This window comes from Chenopodium album, chromosome 11 (assembly GCF_948465745.1).
Source record: "Chenopodium album chromosome 11, dcCheAlbu1.1, whole genome shotgun sequence".
Taxonomy (NCBI): domain Eukaryota; kingdom Viridiplantae; phylum Streptophyta; class Magnoliopsida; order Caryophyllales; family Amaranthaceae; genus Chenopodium; species Chenopodium album.
This window is the reverse complement of record NC_137844.1, coordinates 49959967-49978292: the sequence shown is the minus strand read 5'-3', so window position 1 is coordinate 49978292 and position 18326 is coordinate 49959967. Positions and strand designations below refer to the sequence as shown.

At 35.3% G+C, this 18326-nt stretch overlaps 3 protein-coding genes across 5 annotated transcripts; 2 read left to right on the top strand and 1 right to left on the bottom strand.

The window, feature by feature from the left end:
• The first annotated feature begins 229 nt into the window (after positions 1-229).
• LOC145567676 (putative sodium/metabolite cotransporter BASS6, chloroplastic) lies at positions 230-6681 on the top strand. 2 transcript variants are annotated; one of them, XM_081627023.1, is made up of 9 exons: positions 230-455; positions 544-582; positions 683-756; positions 1766-1893; positions 3930-4123; positions 4206-4458; positions 4553-4806; positions 4918-5000; positions 6252-6681. In XM_081627023.1, the coding sequence occupies exons 1-9, from the start codon at positions 317-319 to the stop codon at positions 6312-6314; spliced, it is 1227 nt and encodes a 408-aa protein (XP_081483149.1). In that variant the 5' UTR covers positions 230-316; the 3' UTR covers positions 6315-6681. The 2 variants fall into 2 exon arrangements, with proteins under 2 accessions (XP_081483149.1, XP_081483148.1); XM_081627022.1 differs by having other exon boundaries at positions 6236-6681.
• A 404-nt stretch (positions 6682-7085) lies between these two features.
• LOC145569059 (uncharacterized) lies at positions 7086-9246 on the bottom strand. The gene is made up of 5 exons (XM_081628435.1): positions 9119-9246; positions 8433-8571; positions 8214-8342; positions 8052-8142; positions 7086-7700 (listed from the first exon to the last, which is right to left on the bottom strand). The coding sequence occupies exons 1-5, from the start codon at positions 9187-9189 to the stop codon at positions 7528-7530; spliced, it is 603 nt and encodes a 200-aa protein (XP_081484561.1). The 5' UTR covers positions 9190-9246; the 3' UTR covers positions 7086-7527.
• Positions 9247-11826: 2580 nt separating this feature from the next.
• LOC145567677 (uncharacterized) lies at positions 11827-17098 on the top strand. 2 transcript variants are annotated; one of them, XR_014095730.1, is made up of 5 exons: positions 11827-12245; positions 12515-12593; positions 15254-15322; positions 15432-15589; positions 16774-17098. XR_014095730.1 is itself a non-coding variant. In XM_081627024.1 (4 exons), the coding sequence occupies exons 1-4, from the start codon at positions 11917-11919 to the stop codon at positions 15534-15536; spliced, it is 582 nt and encodes a 193-aa protein (XP_081483150.1). In that variant the 5' UTR covers positions 11827-11916; the 3' UTR covers positions 15537-15811. The 2 variants fall into 2 exon arrangements, 1 of the variants encoding a protein (XP_081483150.1); XM_081627024.1 differs by lacking the exon at positions 16774-17098 and having other exon boundaries at positions 15432-15811.
• The last annotated feature ends 1228 nt before the right edge of the window (positions 17099-18326 follow it).

Here is an 18326-nt window from a genome sequence, read left to right as displayed (position 1 = left end):
TTTACCCGAGAGTAGAGAAAATATAAGAGAGTTTTTATCCCTCATATACTCAATTACTCGGTAAGATTCAAACCCCATACCATTTAAACTCTATACTCCCTACTAATTAAGATTAAGATGGGTGCGGTGCGACCTAAAATCGTACACCCCTGCGGCCCTGCCACCCTACTACTCGTACTCCGTATAACAAAGAGCAACAACCTTTTTCAACTCCACTCAAAACCGAAGATCATCCCAAAAGTTAAAAAAGCATTGGTATGAAAAACAAAAAGAGAAGTTTCTTATTCCTTCAAAATTCAATCAAAACAAAAAAAAAATGAGCACAGCAATTAATAATCTACAACTCCTCCATCTACGCCACCTTCAATTTCAACGCCATCATTGCTCATCCTTCTCTCTCTCACTCCCTCGTTCTTTCTCTCTCCTCTCCTCAAAATGCAGTATTTCTCTTTCAGGTCAAACCCCATTAATTTTTTCGACTTTGATTTTTATATTTTCAACAAAAATGTACTTTAATGATATATGTTGTATTTGATTTTGCAGGTCCAAATTCTCTTGCCCTGAACCCCAAGATTATGAAATGTAATTGCATTCTTTCTCTTACTTATATATATATAATTTCAATTTGAAAATTTGAATTATATTAATTAAATGGGTTTTTTTTTTTTTTTTTTTTTGGTAGGTGGGTGTTCTTGTATCGTGGTGGTTAAATGTGTACCAAAAGATTTTGAATCAGAATCCAATGTTGTTCCTGAGGTTTGTGTTTTCTTTCGATTATTTTGATTATAATTGTTTGCTTAATTAGTTTATTAATCATTAGTTGAATTTATAAGATTCTATTATCAATTGTATGTAATTTTTGTTAAGTTTTTTGTCTGGTTTAGGCTGGAAACTAATAATTTCTATGGATATATATAAATATTGGGATTAATGGTAGAAGGAATAATTTTATCTGGATTTATGTTGCTTTTGACTTTGGTTGTGTAATGTACACATATTGCATATTCTTTGGTTTCTGGGTTGGGAACGAATGCGCTGTTGGCGTGAGCTTACCGGTTTTTTTTTTTTTTTTTTTTTTTTTTTTTTTTTTTTTTTTTTTTTATAAATTTTTTAATAGAATTTTAAAGTACAGTATAAAAAATTTTCAAAGAAAAAGTTTTATTCAATAGTGTTTCCAAGAAATTAAGCTGTTTATAAAATCGGTCAATCAGTTTGATGGCTTGAGCTTTTTAGTTTCTTGTTTGTTGTGGAGCTAATGTCAATACTATAGAATAGTTTGTTTTGGGCTAATGATTAGGGTTAAGGGAATGAATTGGACTTTTTTGTTAAATGGTTGAAGCTGAAGAGAACCGGAGATTACGTAAACTTTGATTGAGGTATACTCAATATTTATTTATGTCCAATGATGTAAAGGAGACCCACATTGATCAAATAAAGTGTATAACATTATTTGTAAGACTTAGGAATCTGTTATGGAGTACAACATTGTAGATAACACTATAACCGCAGGGTTTTTTTTCAAGGGACCAATTCTGACCTCATAATGCCATTCTGTATATTAATAATTTCTCCTGTCATAGAATTGCCAGATGATCTTATTGATATCCACATGATGAATGACTGAACTAGCATGTGTATATTATATAGTGGATGTGGTGTGACCAAATCACACTGCTTCTAGAGATCTGGATTTATCAATGTAATTCTGATGCGTTTAGAAGGGTGATTATGTAGCTGATTTGTTGCTATTTCTCTTTTGTTCTAGGAGGTTGAGAAGATAGAAGACATTTCCAATATCTTGAGCAAAGCGAATTCTTTTTTGCCTCATGTTGTGCTTGCAAGTACGCTGCTTGCTCTTGCTTATCCTCCTTCTTTTACTTGGTTTACCAACAGGTGGTTGTTTGTCCTGTTTCAAATTTTTATTTGGAGAAGAAAAGTATGTGCTGTGTTTAATAGCCATGTGTCTAAATTTGTTTGTTTGTCTAATTTGGTATCTTTATGTGTTTCTGTTGCCATTTGAATGCAAGATTCTACTGCATATTAAATAGCTCCTGTTTTTTATGGGTCTGATAGACAGCCTTTCCATTTTCTCTCTTGAACACATTCATAGTGATTCCACACCCTGTTTTTCTAGTTAAGAGTTTAGACACCTATGGAATGAGATATCACTTGTTCTTCATATTCTACCTGTAGTAAAACCAAATGGTTTGCCTGAGTAAATTTTCTTGACAAAAAATGTGCCCATAAAACATGTTAATTCATGGTTTGACATAGTACAATTCAAATAAGATGCAAAATATGTAAGTTTTGGGACTTTTCAACCTGTTTATTTAATTTGATCACCATGCCTAATTGACTTTAGTAAACCAGTCAAGTTATTTTTAAAGTATATATGCAAGGTTGACAATTCTGAAGGCTGAAGAATTGAACTACATTCTAGTCTCATCCATCCTTTACCCTTGGATCACAATATAGGGTTGGGAACTAGGGATTATTTATGCCCATACTGAATTCTAGTATAAATCATCCTTATTCCATCTTGAAGACTCAGAGTTCTGCTCACTACTTCTTTGTTTCTTTTCTTTAAAGACAAGCTTTTGTAATGAAAGGTTAAGTGTCCTTGGCACGTGTAACACATGCTATCCTTATTAGTATTATTCGCCTTGTAGCCTCTTCTCCTTTTGTGTATCTAGCTTACTTGCTCCAAACTTGACATAACACATCAAATAGCTTCAATATTGGCTTCAAATTTACCGTCAATTGTCCAATGACCACAGGCATAACAGGTCTCCTTAAGTTGCAAATATATTCACTTGCTAGTTGCTACTGAAACCTTTCAGAGCAAGGCATCTTGAACCAAACGGTTTGTCGGTTCATAATCCTTGACACTTTATTGGCTAGTCAATCGACCATTATTTAACCATGTTTTATATTCTCAACACTTACCCATCTTTTCAATTTCTAATCCTGCTGTGCCAATTTATTTGAGCAAGTCTTCTAAACCCTTGGCAGTTCAAGTCTTCAAAATTGTTTACGGTTTTCTGTGATTCACCTTTCAATATATATTTCACTTCCCAAGCATAGAAGTCCTCCGCTGCTGATATAATTGAGATTATAAACCCTAAATTATCTAATATTTGAATATTATTGGTTGCAATAGTGTTAACCTTCCTTCCACTGTTTTCTACTTGGTGCTTTACAAGAAAATCTTTGCTTCTGATATTGATATGTGATCTTATGTTGCTGAAGTTAGCTTTGTAGTTTGTGGTTTATTTGTTGGGTGCTCCCATAATGTGATAGATGTATCCTCTTTTTTTTCCACATTAAAATAACAATAACCAACAAGTTTATACAATCTCACTGATTTTCAAAATTTTCCATTATATTGGAAATTAAAATTGAGAGACTGGGCCCATGTCTCGGTCCAATGATTAAATGGAACAGCTTACTGCTATGGAGTATTTGCATAACTTTAGTTTTGAGCATGCATGGCAATAAAATGCAAGTAATCATTAAGTTGGAAAGTATCCATAAGGTAGCAGCTTGGGAACATTACATACAGTCCTGGAGTTGTCTTGGCTGTGAGTTCAGTAATTCTCAATGGTTAGATTTGAAGTTTTTTGCTGTTAATATTCTTTGTCTGAAACTGCTACATACAGTTTAGTCAGATGATGAGTTCACTAGATAAAAAAATTCTCTGCTTGGAACGCTAAATACAGTCTAGTCTGATAATGATTTCACTAGATACAAATTTCTCTACCTGGAACACTAAACCAATCTAGATAAATTATTCTGCTTGGTACACTATAGAGTAAAGACAATCAGTCAGCTGGTTTATTCTGAAAACTCGATGTGCAAAAATTTTAAATTATGATCTCCCCACCTATTGACCTATTTACTGCTTCATGGTGTTTATTACATTATTATAGGTACTACGCACCTGCACTGGGATTTTTGATGTTTGCAGTGGGTCTAAATTCAAGTGAGAAAGATTTCCTTGAAGCATTTAAAAGCCCTGCTGCCATTTTTGCTGGCTATATTGGGCAATTTGTTGTCAAGCCTCTGCTTGGATTTATATTTGGCACTATTGCAGTAACAGTTTTTGGTCTCCCTACTCCTGTTGGTAATAGTCTTCCAGCTTGTTTCTGAATGTATGCTACTTTGTATCATGTTATAGTAATTAATGTTTCAACTGGTAACTACAGGTGCTGGGATCATGTTGACATCTTGTGTCAGCGGGGCCCAACTCTCAAATTATGCAACTTTCTTAACCGACCCTCAAATGGCCCCTTTAAGCATTGTTATGACATCATTGTCTACAGCCTCTGCAACATTTGTGACACCCCTTCTATCACTGCTTCTCATTGGAAAGAGATTACCTGTCGACGTTAAAGGAATGATGGCTAGTATTATGCAGATTGTAGTAGCACCTATTGTAACTGGCTTGCTTCTGAATAGGTGAACCTGACTTCTTTCTTTGTTATTCTTCCATCCGTTTTCCACACCCTTTGTAATGCTATTGTTGGTGATTAGTTCTTATATATTAGTACAGGTTGTTTCCTAAGGTCAGCAAGGCAATACGGCCCTTTCTGCCTCCGCTATCAGTTTTTGTAACATCTCTTTGTGTTGGTGCACCCCTCGCTATCAATATAAATGCTGTTATGTCCCCTTTTGGATTGACCATCCTTCTACTTGTAACTATGTTTCACCTGTCTGCATTTGTTGCTGGTTATGTGATGTCTGGTTTGGTATTTCATAACACACCTGATGCGAAAGCTCTCCAAAGAACACTTTCCTATGAGACGGGTATTGTACTTTCTTCCACTGCTGATTTCTTCTTTATCTTTTCTTTTGATATGTAATACATATTATATGTTTTTAAACTTTTAATCAAACTAACTTAATTTTACCATATAGGCATGCAAAGCAGTCTTCTTGGTCTGGCACTTGCTAATCGGTTTTTTGAGGATCCTGTTGTGGGAGTTCCACCTGCTATATCTGTAAGTCCAAGTTTTTCCTGTCACTCATGAACTGGGTTATAGTATACTTTCTGAGATATATACGAAGCAGGTGACTGAATAGTCCTGACACTGAATAGACAAACATGCATGATGTATGACAACCTTGCCTTAAAACTTCACACTCACACTCCCCCTCCCCCCCCCCCCCCCCCCTCCTCCCTCTACTTTCTTCTCTTCTTTGAAGATGTATATTGTTATGCCCTTTGGATTTCATTTATATAATTGCTCTCAATGTGATATCAAATCTTACATTCTTACCTCAGCATGTTGGTTAGCTCTAGCAATTAAAACTGGGATTTTATATTTTGGTGGATTTCTCAACTGTTTAAATAAAAAAATAGTGATTCAGTTATGATATCCTCCAATATTGTGTGTGAAAGAGAAACTTTTTATTAAGGTTTCTGTATAACCTTCTATAGCATATTAACAGAGTCAACACAACTGTCTGAATATGAAGCTTAGTTGTACAACAAAGATGGCATGAAAGGACTCCGTAGAGCAGCTTATTTCCATAGATATAGTCTAAAAACTTATGATCCATTCTGAAATATAATTTGCGTCATTGTTCTGAAATATACAAGGCTCTTAACGAGAAATGCCTCTTTGAGCCTCCAATTGTCCACTGAATGCTCCCCAAGATCACAATGAGGAGGAAATTTTATGGATAATATCATTATAAGCAGACATAGTCATGATTACTTATCTATGCTAGAGTTGCAAGAGAAAGCTGTTTTAATGGAAAGTCTCCAGCTATATTCTGCCAGATGTTGTGGATTACGTTTTCATTACTTACCAGTGGTACCAAGCGGCATCTGTGAGGAAAGATTTCTTCCCATATGGGGCTGGCCTGATTAAATACGGTGTAGTGGGATTCTAGTGGACTCTAGATTCTACATGGTTTATCCTAACAGAATTCTGGAAAAAGTTTACTAGGATGCAACTATAACTTTAATTATTAGAATAGAAGAGGAAGAGACAAAAATAGTCTTAGAAACAAGGTGTCCTTTAGAGTAAAGGCTACTATGTCCAGATTGCAGTGGTAGATGTAGGAAGGCATCCAGCTTTTTTGTGCATAGTATTTCATTTCTCAAGTTCTATAGTTGATGAAAAAAACTCATAATTGCTCATTTACTATTATAATGCTTGAGATGCATAAACTTCTATATATTCAAAACATCAATTGATTTAGTCTCATGTCTCACACGCACTCACAGTCCTTTTGTTTTGCAGACTGTTATGATGTCTTTGATGGGATTCTCTCTTGTTATGTTGTGGGCTAAGAAGAAAAAGTGATAGTTTCAAGAACAAGTGCCATCACAAGTTGTTAAAGAACTGGTGTGTTTGTATTGACATCTGGAATAACTGAATAAGTATACAAGTTTTATGATGAAGACGAAGCCCATGCTGGACCTATGAGTTCACGGAGAGCTGATGCAGTAGTGCTTCTGTAATTTTGTATTTAACATTAGACATTAGTAACCATGGTTTATGATGATCAGATTGTGGTTTCTAAAGTAGGTTTAAATAGCAAAGTGTCTGAAATATTGGTGTTTATACACCTGATAGTGTGTAGGTTTAGGCAGTGGCCTACTGGCCTAGCAGCTAGACTCCTGTTTGTGCTAACACCTATTAACAATTTTATATACCAATCTTCTCACCATTCTGGCTTTGGCATTTTGTTGTAGACATTACTGATTCTCAATGTAGCATATGAAGTATTTTTATTTTTACGTTTGACATAGGCAGCATATGAATTATAGAGTGAGCTAAGTATATGCATTATAATCCAATTTGTTCTGTTGTGCTGTTTTAATGGAAGTTTTTCTAGTAAAAAATCCGTATTATGTTACTAAATTGCATGAGACGTGTACGTTAGGTATTACAGAATTAAGTTGTACAAATGTTTCCTGTCTGTCCTTGGGATTGGTAATACAGTCGATGTAGAGAAGTTTCTGACACAGAGATTGAAGTTTACTTATTTACATAAAAAAAAGAAGCCTGTCTAATGTAGTTTAATAAGAGAATAGAACTGCTTCGTTAAATTTCCGGATGAACAAAATAATGTAACAGTGAAAGGAAGTTAAAGAGCGCATCATTTCAACAGCTACAATAAATTTTGGTTATGAAATTCAATTGATCTTTTTATCACCATAAGCTATGATTCTGTGAACAAGACATGGTTTAACAGCAATGGTAGCATCTTGTGAAAAGAAGCTAAACTAATATTACAGTGTATAATGCTTGATTAAAAGAAAAATCTCCAAGCGACTGAAAATCTGTAGCTTCATTTCTGATTTGAACAATTCAGCCCTTCTTTGTGAACATTCATTCTCGGCTCCATGTGGACATACATTACATTTTTCTAGTTTCCTGCTTCCTTCACTCCAAAGCATTCATTTGATCTTTACCAGTTGTTCCTTAACTTCCTCAGAAACACCAAAAAATGCAATATACCCTAAGCAGGGCCATTGACTATCTTAACTATCAGCTAGAAGTTTAGGTAGAGCTAGGAGTCCTTTTCTGTGACCAACTGCCCAGCTCTTTTGAGATCTTGATCCCTTGGCAGAAGAAAAGGTGGGAGAAATTGAGGCACAGAAAAGCCCACCACTACACATAGCAACGCGAATGCTGCAACCAGCCAAGCTTTATGGGGAATGCCCAACATCAGCTCATCACAAACTGTCATAGTTAGGAGATAGGATGAGTAATGGGTGCAAGTTTATGTATCGGGCACATAACAAGCAGAAATAAATGAACTAACAACAGGAATTGTTTAAGGATGAATTATAGAAGACAGGTAGCACAAGAAGCATAACAGCAAAATTTATCTGGTCAGTTCACCAATTCACAGAAACTGAAGCATCAAGTCTGGTGAACAAAATAGCTCATCCCAAAAGGCATACAATTAGGCAAGAATACATAATAGCTGCTTATAAATGGATGTACATAAGCTCTAAGCATCCTAAACATATATATAAGCATGATTTAGTCCATGATAATAAACTGTTCTTTCCGAAGAAAGCAGCATACCTATATTGAACAAGATATTCTCCCTTTCCTGAACACCAGGTATTGCAACAAATCCCTCAGGCTCCACTGTTATCAGAACATACAATCCGCCCTGTCCATAACCCACAATCAAAAATAGTAAACCATGAGATCACCATCGATTTACAATGAACATACACACACCTGACGATTGATCTCATCAAGGTCCTCTGCCTTGAAAATCAGTTTCTCAGTGTTGAGCAATTTCCTTAGCCTGTTCATTCCAACATCAGAAACACCTCTCTTCAACTGTAAAGAAAACATAGCCGGTGTCTGTAGCACAAACAACACCCATCAATAATCTCGAAATCAACGATATCCCACGGATAACTACACAAGTTAATCATGTTATAAATTACATACAGTAGCTGGATATGAGATCTTCACTTCATACCAAGTATCAGGTTTCAACCCTTGAAGCAAATAATAGCGCGATCCCATCTGAAATGGTAAACTTTCCTTAAACAATTCCTTCCCAACAATCAACTCCTTTTGATCAACTCTGTGTCATACCATTGTTTTATATCTCAGATATCAAATTCACCCAAAAAGTGAAAATAAAAAGAACATAATCAGAAACATATCCAAATTAGCTTGCATTTAAATTACAATGGATAGTCCAGATTAATACACCATTACAGTATTCTAGGGTGGAAATTATTGACATTTCAAATAATCCTAATTTAGCAAAAAGTAGGACGAATTTATGGGGTAACTTTTTCTTGATTATTAATGATTAGAATCTTCCCAATACTGCATGAAAATAAACAAGATCACAAATTTAAGTTTTCAGGTGAATGATTACAGTATGTATAAATTTCATTCTAGCAACAGTAGATTAAGATAAAGTTACCAGTGAATGAAAGATTGAATACGGAGCAAATGAAATAATGTAGTCGAAAAAAGAATTAACAATAATTAGGATTAGAAGGAAAATTAATAATGCTAATACGAAATACAATCTAAAATTATTTGAATGTAGCAAGATGGAATTTTTATAGTTGGAAACTAAAAAAGGATGAAACTTGAGTAGAAGAAAGAAGACTGACCCGTTTCCATAGGTGAAAGTTGAGAAGAAGAGAGAGATGCCAAGAATGTTAAGAATGTTAGAAATCGACATCAATTGAGCCTGTGTTTCTTCCTCAAATGCTCTTAGAAGAGTCAATTGCGGTTTTTGTTTGAAGGAAATCTAGGAATAGTACAGTATAATTGTGTTTTGATTTTTTTTTTTTTTTTTTTTGGGTTTTTCTGTACGGTAACATGTTATTTTTACTTTTCTACGTTGTGCCCTAACTAGAGTTGTCAGTTTCTGACCCGAACTGTTAAACTCAACTATTTCGAACCGATCCTAAAAGGAACTGAACTGTTTAAAATCCGTTTTTTGGAAATCGAAAACTAACATGTAAAAATAACATGTGCGAACCGAAAAAACCGAAAACAGAAAAAAAAAAACGCAAATTTTTTCCGACCCGAAACTAAATTGAACCGAATTTATGCGAACCGTTACTAATCCGACCCGTTATCAAGCCAAACCGTTACAACCCGAAACTGAAAGCAACCCTAACCGATTACGTCTAAACCCGATAGTAACCCGACCCATTTTAAACCGAAAGCCGTTAAAGCTCGGCAAAAATCCGATAAACCTAAATCATTCCAACCCATAACCCGTTGTAACCGAACCATTTATAATCCGTAACCCGTTGTGACCGAACCGTTTACGGCCCGTAACCCATTGAGACCAAACCGTTTAAAACCCGTAACAACCCGTTATGACTGAGTCATTTACAACCTATAACCCAATATGTTTATGATCTAATCCGTTTCAATCCACTACTCGATAAACCCAACTTATTTATGACTTGACTTGATTATAACATCACCCGTTCCTACCCGTTATCCGACTAACTCGACTCGATAATCATCCGACTCAATTTTAACCCGATATGATTTGAATTGAAACCCGCTTCAAATTGGGTACACTCGTTTTCAAACCAACCAAGTTCAATCTAAACCAATTATAACCCGAAATGATAATGATTGGACCCGATTTTACCTGACATGTTTTGAACCGAAACCCATTTTTGAGCCGATCCAGTTTAACCCAAACTGATTATGACCCGAACCAATTACGACCCGTCCTGATTAAGACCCGAACTGTTTTTAACCGAAACCCACTTTAAAGGGGCTAAACCCGTTTTCAAACCGACCCGATTCAACCCAAATTGATTATGACCCGAACCGACTAGAACCCGACCCGATAGGGACCCGATCCAAATAGAAACTGCAATTAAAAAAAAACCGAACTGACCCAATAATTTTCAAAACCGACCCGCTAATTATTTCTACCCGTTATAACCCGAAACTGATAAACCCAACCCAAACCCGAACTGTTTACCCGAATTGACACCCCTAGCCCCAACATATATCACTTTCCACACTATACCCCCAATGTACATTTTGATTCCACACGGTAACCTTGTCGTTATCCCGCCGTTAAAAAATTCCGTTAGTGGGGTCCACTCTCCATTTATTAATATTTTTTTTTATAGAAAAACCCTTTTTTTTTTCTTTTTTAGTGTTTAACAAAACTGAAAAACAAAAGATGAACAAATGAGCCAAAATTTAGAACTTTGTTTTCAGATGGAAGAACAAAACCTCTAGATCAAGTTACTGGAATATTATGTTGTTTATTATTTTGTAATTTACTCCATAAAGATTAAGAGAGTTGTAACTCTTGTAAGGACAATAATATAGACGGGATTGAATCTCAAGTTTAAGATAGCAGTCTAAGATTTTAACAAATATATTTGATAATTGATATCCACTTATATTGCTAAATTGAGATTGAGGAATCGAAAATCTAAGTTGTTTAGACTTGGCTTGAGCTTGCTTGAATGGAAGACTGCCCACACGAGAAAGGGGTGACTCGCCGGGCTCGGACTGGAAGAAAAAGATTTGAGCTCGACTCTAGATCAAATTAGATAAATCATAGTTTATACTAATAACAATGTTATAAATGTTGATTGATTAACAAGATTTTTTAAAAACAAGTATAATTAAGTTGTTGTCCTAGCCAAATTGAACAATTTGTCCAAGGTAGAAACAATCATTGACAAAACATATTGATCATATGTTATTTGTTAATCTAATGAATGATTTTCAATCGAACTTGTTCATGACTTGTTTACAAATGTATTATCAGTATGCCTCAACTGTATTCATACCATTCGTGACATTAGTGGTATCATGATTCATCACTATTAATCTAATTAAAGTTTTGCTTCTCCATTTTTTATTCAATGTTTTGTTTGGTACTTCATAGGTTTTAGACAGTTGGGAATTTTGTGAAAGCTGTAATAGAGTTGTGTTTTCCATGTGTTATCCGTAATTAATTAATGTAGGGCAAGTTTGTTTCAATTTCACCTATATAGCTGTTGTAGATATCACAATAGCATCAAAAGGAGATCAAAGCCATGTTCTATCCAATATCCAAATAAAGAGTAGATTAATGGCATTACTAACCCCTAAATGGCAGGTATTTGTCTTTCTCCACTGATTTCTTCCACCTCCATTATTGAACAATTCAAGATCTATTGTTGAGAACTAATGAGAGAAATAACAATCAGTTAACATCTTTCAAGCCAAAAATATGTAAATAACGATTATATTCCTAATAAAGTGTGCGAAAAGACTTAAATGTCCCATTCTCATGTTAAGAAACTTGTAATTTCTCAATCCGAACCCAAGTTAGGAAATTAGCAAAGTACACTTTGAAAGTTCAAAAGATACATGTCCTCTCAAGCTTAAGTGGGGGCAAAAAAAACTCCCGGCAAGCCTAACGCCAACCATGTTATCCATTCCTTCATTACTCTCTCCTTCAAATTCACCCCTTTCTTCATCTTCAACAATACCCTGTTTTCTCTCTCCTCAAAACTACTCAAATCTCCGTTTACCCACGGTTTCCTGCTCCAATCAAACCCAGAAAACCACCTTCATTTGCAAAAACCAGAAATGGGTACCCGCTTTGTTGAGCGCTGGTGTTGCTCTTGCTTTGGTGGGTCCCGCCATTGCCGCCGATTCTTCGCCGCCATTGTTGTCATCAATTGAGCTTCATGAACCTTCCAATGCTCTCTCTCTCCCCACCTGGGCTGTCCACGTTTCCAGTGTTGCTGAATGGTGAGCAGGTCTCAATTTTGCCCCCCTTTTTTTTGATTTTGTCGGTTATCATTTTGATTGGTGTTATAATTTTTGATTCTATTGATTATTTGCTGCAATTTTATAATGTAATTATATTTTGTAAAATGATTTATGTAGCCCTGCCCTAGATATGTATTTGATGCTTATAGTTAGCCCTTGCGATTGCATATATTAAAACTGTTTAATTGTTCATCGTATCGGGTTCGGATGATTTATATTGAATTATCAATCTTTTTTATGTTTTTAAGGGTGATAGCAATGGCTTTGGTTTGGCAATATGGGGATAGGCCTGGCAATGAATCTTGGAAGGGTCTCTCTTGGGGAATGGTAAGTTTGTTTAATATTTTATGATATTGGGTATGAATTTATCATTGAAGCTGTCATAATTTTATAAATGTGTGTGTTTAACTATTGCAATGCTACAATTTGCTGTCGAACTTTGCTTTTAGTTATACTCCGTAGCAATGCTATGATTATGTGTGTGTGATTTTGTTACTGAAGCTTAGCTAAGCTTGCAATTTGTTTTAGATTCTGCAATGCTATGGAATTGGGTATGATTTTGTCATTGAAGATTAGGTTATTTTGTATTATTAACTGCTTCAACATTATCAGGTCTTTGCCATTGCATTTGACGATGTTTGGTCTTGCAATCCAGCAATGACAGTGTAGCCTAAATCTCTGATGTGATGATGTATGTATGTTTGTGTGTGCTTGTGAATTTTGATATTGGCTCTGTTTGTTTTGGAGGAAAGTGTATTCTTGGATATCTTTTTTTCCAATTTTTGGCATAGACCGGATGATAAGAAAAGAAATTTTGGATGGAAATTCTGCTTTTCCAACTAGTGGAACCATTGCTCTCCAATTTGGAAGGGATACTGCATTTTGTGTCTAGAAAGATATTAATAGACCAGCAGCTTCTTGCCTTCTCACTTAACTACTAGATGGAGTTGAGATGGTAGTAGTCGTTTCTCCACACAACCAAAGGAAGGAAAACCTATCTTCAATTGCATTTTCCTTTGGGAAGTATATTTCATGGAAACTGTTTTCAGTTAAAATAGTTTCTGTCCAAGCAAACGGAGCCATAGTGGTGTAGAATAGTGATGACCATTGCTTTGAAGGGTATTTAGTGGTAATATCAGGAAAATGTAGCATTGTCATAATCAGATGCTTAATACTACGTAGATGAAATCATCTATGAAATTACGCGCTCCTCATTATCATGGTCTGTGATGATTATGTATAAGACTCACCTGATAGGTTGATGCTATATGAAAATTAAACTTCTGACGAAGATTAATTTACTCGTAAGAGACTAGGTTATCCATGATAGTGGGTTCTATTGATTTAAATTCCTGCAAGGCTATGGATCAGTTTAGTGATCAGGACATTCCCGAAGGCTTTTATATGAATGTTGGTTTAGTTAGACCTCGTGCTTCTCTTATGTTTGAAAGTAAATGAGTATAAACGTGTCTAGATTTTAATCTAAGAAGTCCAAGAGATCAAGCAGTATGAAGATTAGCAACAATATAACTGAAATCTAACAATATTATCTATATAAAGGAAGCAAGAAGTCAAGAACTCAACATTGTGAACATTAACTGATCTTATAGTGTCATCAGATATATCTGTTTCTCTGTTTTTTATTGTTATGTATTGCATATGAAGCCTTTAGTTTGGAAATTTATATACTGTTCTTTAAATCCTGAAAGAATTTACTAGGTGATAGTGTGCTGTGTGTTGAGGTAGGTCAAAGTCATAACCATGGGCCATGTAACTCTCTAGCTAAGTTAGAAATTTTAGAATGATGAATTTCACCAATTCTGTAGTTGTACCTTGTATGTTCTATCTTGATGGAAATGATAGCTGGGTATTTGTAAATTCGAGTAGTATCTCATTCAATGTTACAATGTAGGTGTTATGATACCATTTGTGATAGGGGAATAGGAACATGGGATGCTAAAGAGAATTAGCTCTGCCCGGAATTGTAGTGAATTATAAATAATAAGCAATATTCCCATTAATGATGCTGGTAATAGGCTTGTTGAACCAGGTCGCATTGTTCACCGAATTGAGTCGCTTTTTGGAATGCTTGAATTCAGTTGTTGAATGGGGGTTTGTACCATGCTCTGTAGCACTAATTTCTCTTATAATGAGCTAAGAAGTATAGGCTTATATGTGAACAGTGATGTAGTAATTTGGATGATTGGCTTCGTCGAGTCCATTCAAACTTGTCAATAATTTTGGAGGAGATAGTAAGACAATCATGCTTTATTTCTAAGGGCATAGTTGGATTAAGGGTAATGCATTAAGGGGGTGATAAAAAGTCAAACTAAGGAAAATGAAGATGAGAAGAGGTGTTATTAGAGGGAGGAGATGGTGGTAAAGAGAATAAAATAGTGTTGGTATGAAGAAGAGGGAAAAATGGTAGTCGTCACTATAGGATTAATATTTACCCTCCTTTCTCATCACACTTCCATTTATTCATTCTCCAAGTAATTATTCACCTCTTTTGTTTCTGCTCAAATGCATTATCCTCACTCCAAGCATACCTTATGGTGTTTAGCAATCCTTTCATTCTTTACTCTGGCTGTTTGGGGCTTGTTAGCAGTTGGGGTGGTTTCCAATTTTCCATCTTTGTTCGTATTGTTTTGCTGTTACTAAAATAACTTTGAATAATTAATTACCAAAGGACTATAAAATGAAAGAGCTTATGACTAAGCTTTAAGCTACTCACTGAGTCACTGTTACTAATTTCAGAAGACCAGTAGTGAGCTAACCTGTCTGTATTGGTGATGCAAAATTCTAAGACTTCATTTAAAATCGAAAAATGGATAAGTTGCTTTAAATAAAAAAAATTATATGTACATTTCAGTTACTCTTGTGACTCTCGTTCAAATTATTAGATTTTCCTTAGATGCTCTGGTATTAATTTACCGGTTGCCAATTACCGTCCTCTTATAAAACCTTGGATATTAATAATTGCTTAGGTACCCTTACTTGGCGGAGCAATGTGTGCATGTACATGGCATTTCTTTTACAATGCTGAGTCACTTGAGGTAACTATGCCTTTTAAAACATTGGCAATAAATTGGGAAATGCTCTGACTTCATTCTGAATTACGCTAACTGATGACAGTTTACAATTTTTACTTCTGAATGCTTGAAGGTACTGGTGGCACTTCAAGCTGCTTTGACAGTTTGTGGCAATGCCACTATGTGTGCTGCTGCGTACCGCATATACAAGTCACAGAATCGCCCAGAAAATTTATAAGATACTTCAACAGAAATAACATTTAAATATGTCCTGCAAGAATTGGATTTGAGGTATTTTTTTCTCATATCGATTAAACTTGCTCTTCCTTTAATATAATTCTCCTCCTTCCATTGTGCTGTATTTATATTTTTATGGAGCTGAAAATGACATTCTTGTTCCCTTTATCAATGGTAGTGGTTTTTTTAGAAGTAGGAATGGATGCAATTGAGAATTTGACACATTTGTGTAATTTCATATTGAACTAGTCTAGTAACAGGCTTTTCTTTTCTTAATGTCACATATGTATTTATATTTATTTTATTTATGGGTCTTGATAGCAAGCTCTAGTACAAGATACAATTTACAGTATGGCTGGGAACTCAGTCCTCTATTATATATTGCCAATTTATGAAAAAAAAAGGTGGTACATAGTGATTTTAGGAGGCCAAGATACTTGTATAGAACCACTCACATATAGTAATAAAAGGAGAGGAATAAGCAAGCCATTAGTAGGGAGTTTGGGTTCTCTATTATATCTAACCTAGGCAAGTATCTTGGTGTTCCATTACTCCATGAGCGAGTTGCCGAAATTAGAAATATATTGTTGATAGAGTTCGGGATAGATTGAGTGGATGGAAATCAACCAGCTTTCCTTGGCGGGCCGAAATGACTGACTGAGTAAGAGTGATTCGGCCCTACCCACTTATACAATGCAAACGGTTAAGCTGCCAACATTGACTTGTGAAGAGATTGAAGCTCACGGTAGATCTTTTATCTGGGGGTCTACGAATGAGAAGAAGAAGCCCCATCTTGTTAAGTGGGAGCAGGTTTGCCAACCAAAGGTTAATGGGGGTTTAGGCATTGGGAGGATGAGTCAGAATAATGAAGCTTTTCTTATGAAGCTCAGGTGGGGTATTTACTCTTCCTAATGCGCTATGGGTGAAGGTGTTACGTGGCTGATTGAGATCTTAGCTATATTGACATCTGATATTCAGAACTCATTAGCAATAGATGCTCTGTTTTATGGCCCATTTGGAATTGGCTAAACCAGAACACCTGCCATCAAAAAGTTTGTATGGTGTATTTTATAATTTTGGCTGTTTGATAGGTCTGGGGAAGAAATTATAGTGGTTACAATGCTAATTTCCTGGTATTTTTAATGTAGGAAAGTGCTGGAAGGTTTTAATATGTGATAGTGCTGGTGAAAACAGTATAACCTGTACTAATTGTAAGTTTTTTTTTTCGAGAGGACTAGTCTATCGTTGTGGAGCTGGAGAACGGTGGACACTGGGGCAGATGTTAGCGATTCAAGTCTACTGACCTATAACTAAGTGACTTGGCTAATGTAAAGCAATATGATAGTAGTCAACTTCTCCAATGAATTTGTTCGATTTGTGATAGCTAGGATCCTTTTCTTACTATAAGCAACCCCATAAGAAGGCATCATCTCAATTTTGAGGGCAATGTTTGGTATTCAGTAGTTGAACAAAATATACTCCGTTTATTTTAGATATTAAGATAGCCATATGTTTGTATTATTATCTATTGAACAAACAAACATTTTCTATGTGTGTTGAGGCAAAAAACGGAGTTAGTAGTAGAGGTAACTTCAGGGCTTTTGGTAGGTTGTCTATACGAAGTATTAGACTTATACGAAGTATTAGACTTGATCGTATGGTGTACTAAATAGCGAATAAACTATATATCTACAGTAGCAGTTGACTGGCCTTCCGCAGGTTTTTATTTATTTATTTTTAAGTTATGAATAAAAAGATAAGAGAAGGAAAGGACTTTTAATCCTTACTGACTAAGGGAACTAGCTAGTCAAAAACCACATTATACATATACAACAATCAAAAGAAAAAGAAAGGAGAGGAAATTTTTAGTATCAGTCAAGAGAAAGACGTTTGAGATGGTTTATTTATTTTGACATTTTCACCAGAAAGAAAAACTTTCGGTTTTTTTTGTTCCTTCCTATCTTCCCAAAAAAGAAAGTATGGGAATAAAAAGTTTTAAAGAGTACTATATTATATATTAACATGATCATAGAGCTCAAGTTTGCTGACTTTCTCTACATGCATATTGCCTTCATTTTTTGCGTTTTATGAACTAGTGTTATGTTTGGAAAAATGGGTTGTTTCTAGTCTATTTCTTGCATGTATCAGTTGAATTTAAGAATTGAGACATCTACAGATTGTGTGGATTAGTTATTGACAACTTTGAGTCGTTCTGTGCAAATTCTATTAAAATGGAGACTTTGACAAGAGGGGTGGATATAAACTGTCAAGGTTGACATGATTTATAACAGTTCTTTTTCCTGATTGAAAATTTTAGTTTACTTGGTACGATTTATGGCAGTGAGATTGGACAGCAAAATGCTAATTAAAGCCCCCTGATCTCACTGCTACTCCATCCGTCGTTTTTTTCTTTTTTAATTTTTTTTAATTTTATTTTTTTATTTCCCTAGTGGGGTGAAGTTTTTTTAATTTTTGGTTTAGGGGAGTTGATGAGGGAGAAGAGTGGTAGGACTAGATGTAAGGGTTGTGAGAGAAAAATTGTGGTCCCCTGCAACCATTTGTAGTATAGAGCGAACTAAATACTCTTAGGAAAGTGGAGCAAACATTAAGGGACGAACTCTGCCATTCTAATACCTTGAACTCAAGTTCTCTTTAGTGACAGAGAAGTCAAACTTATTAGCTGTGGGAGAGGATTGTTTGTATTGAACCTATCATGCATATCAGCATGTGCATACTTTATGCAATAAGGAGCTTATTTTACTCAAACATGAGTACATAATCCATTTGTCAA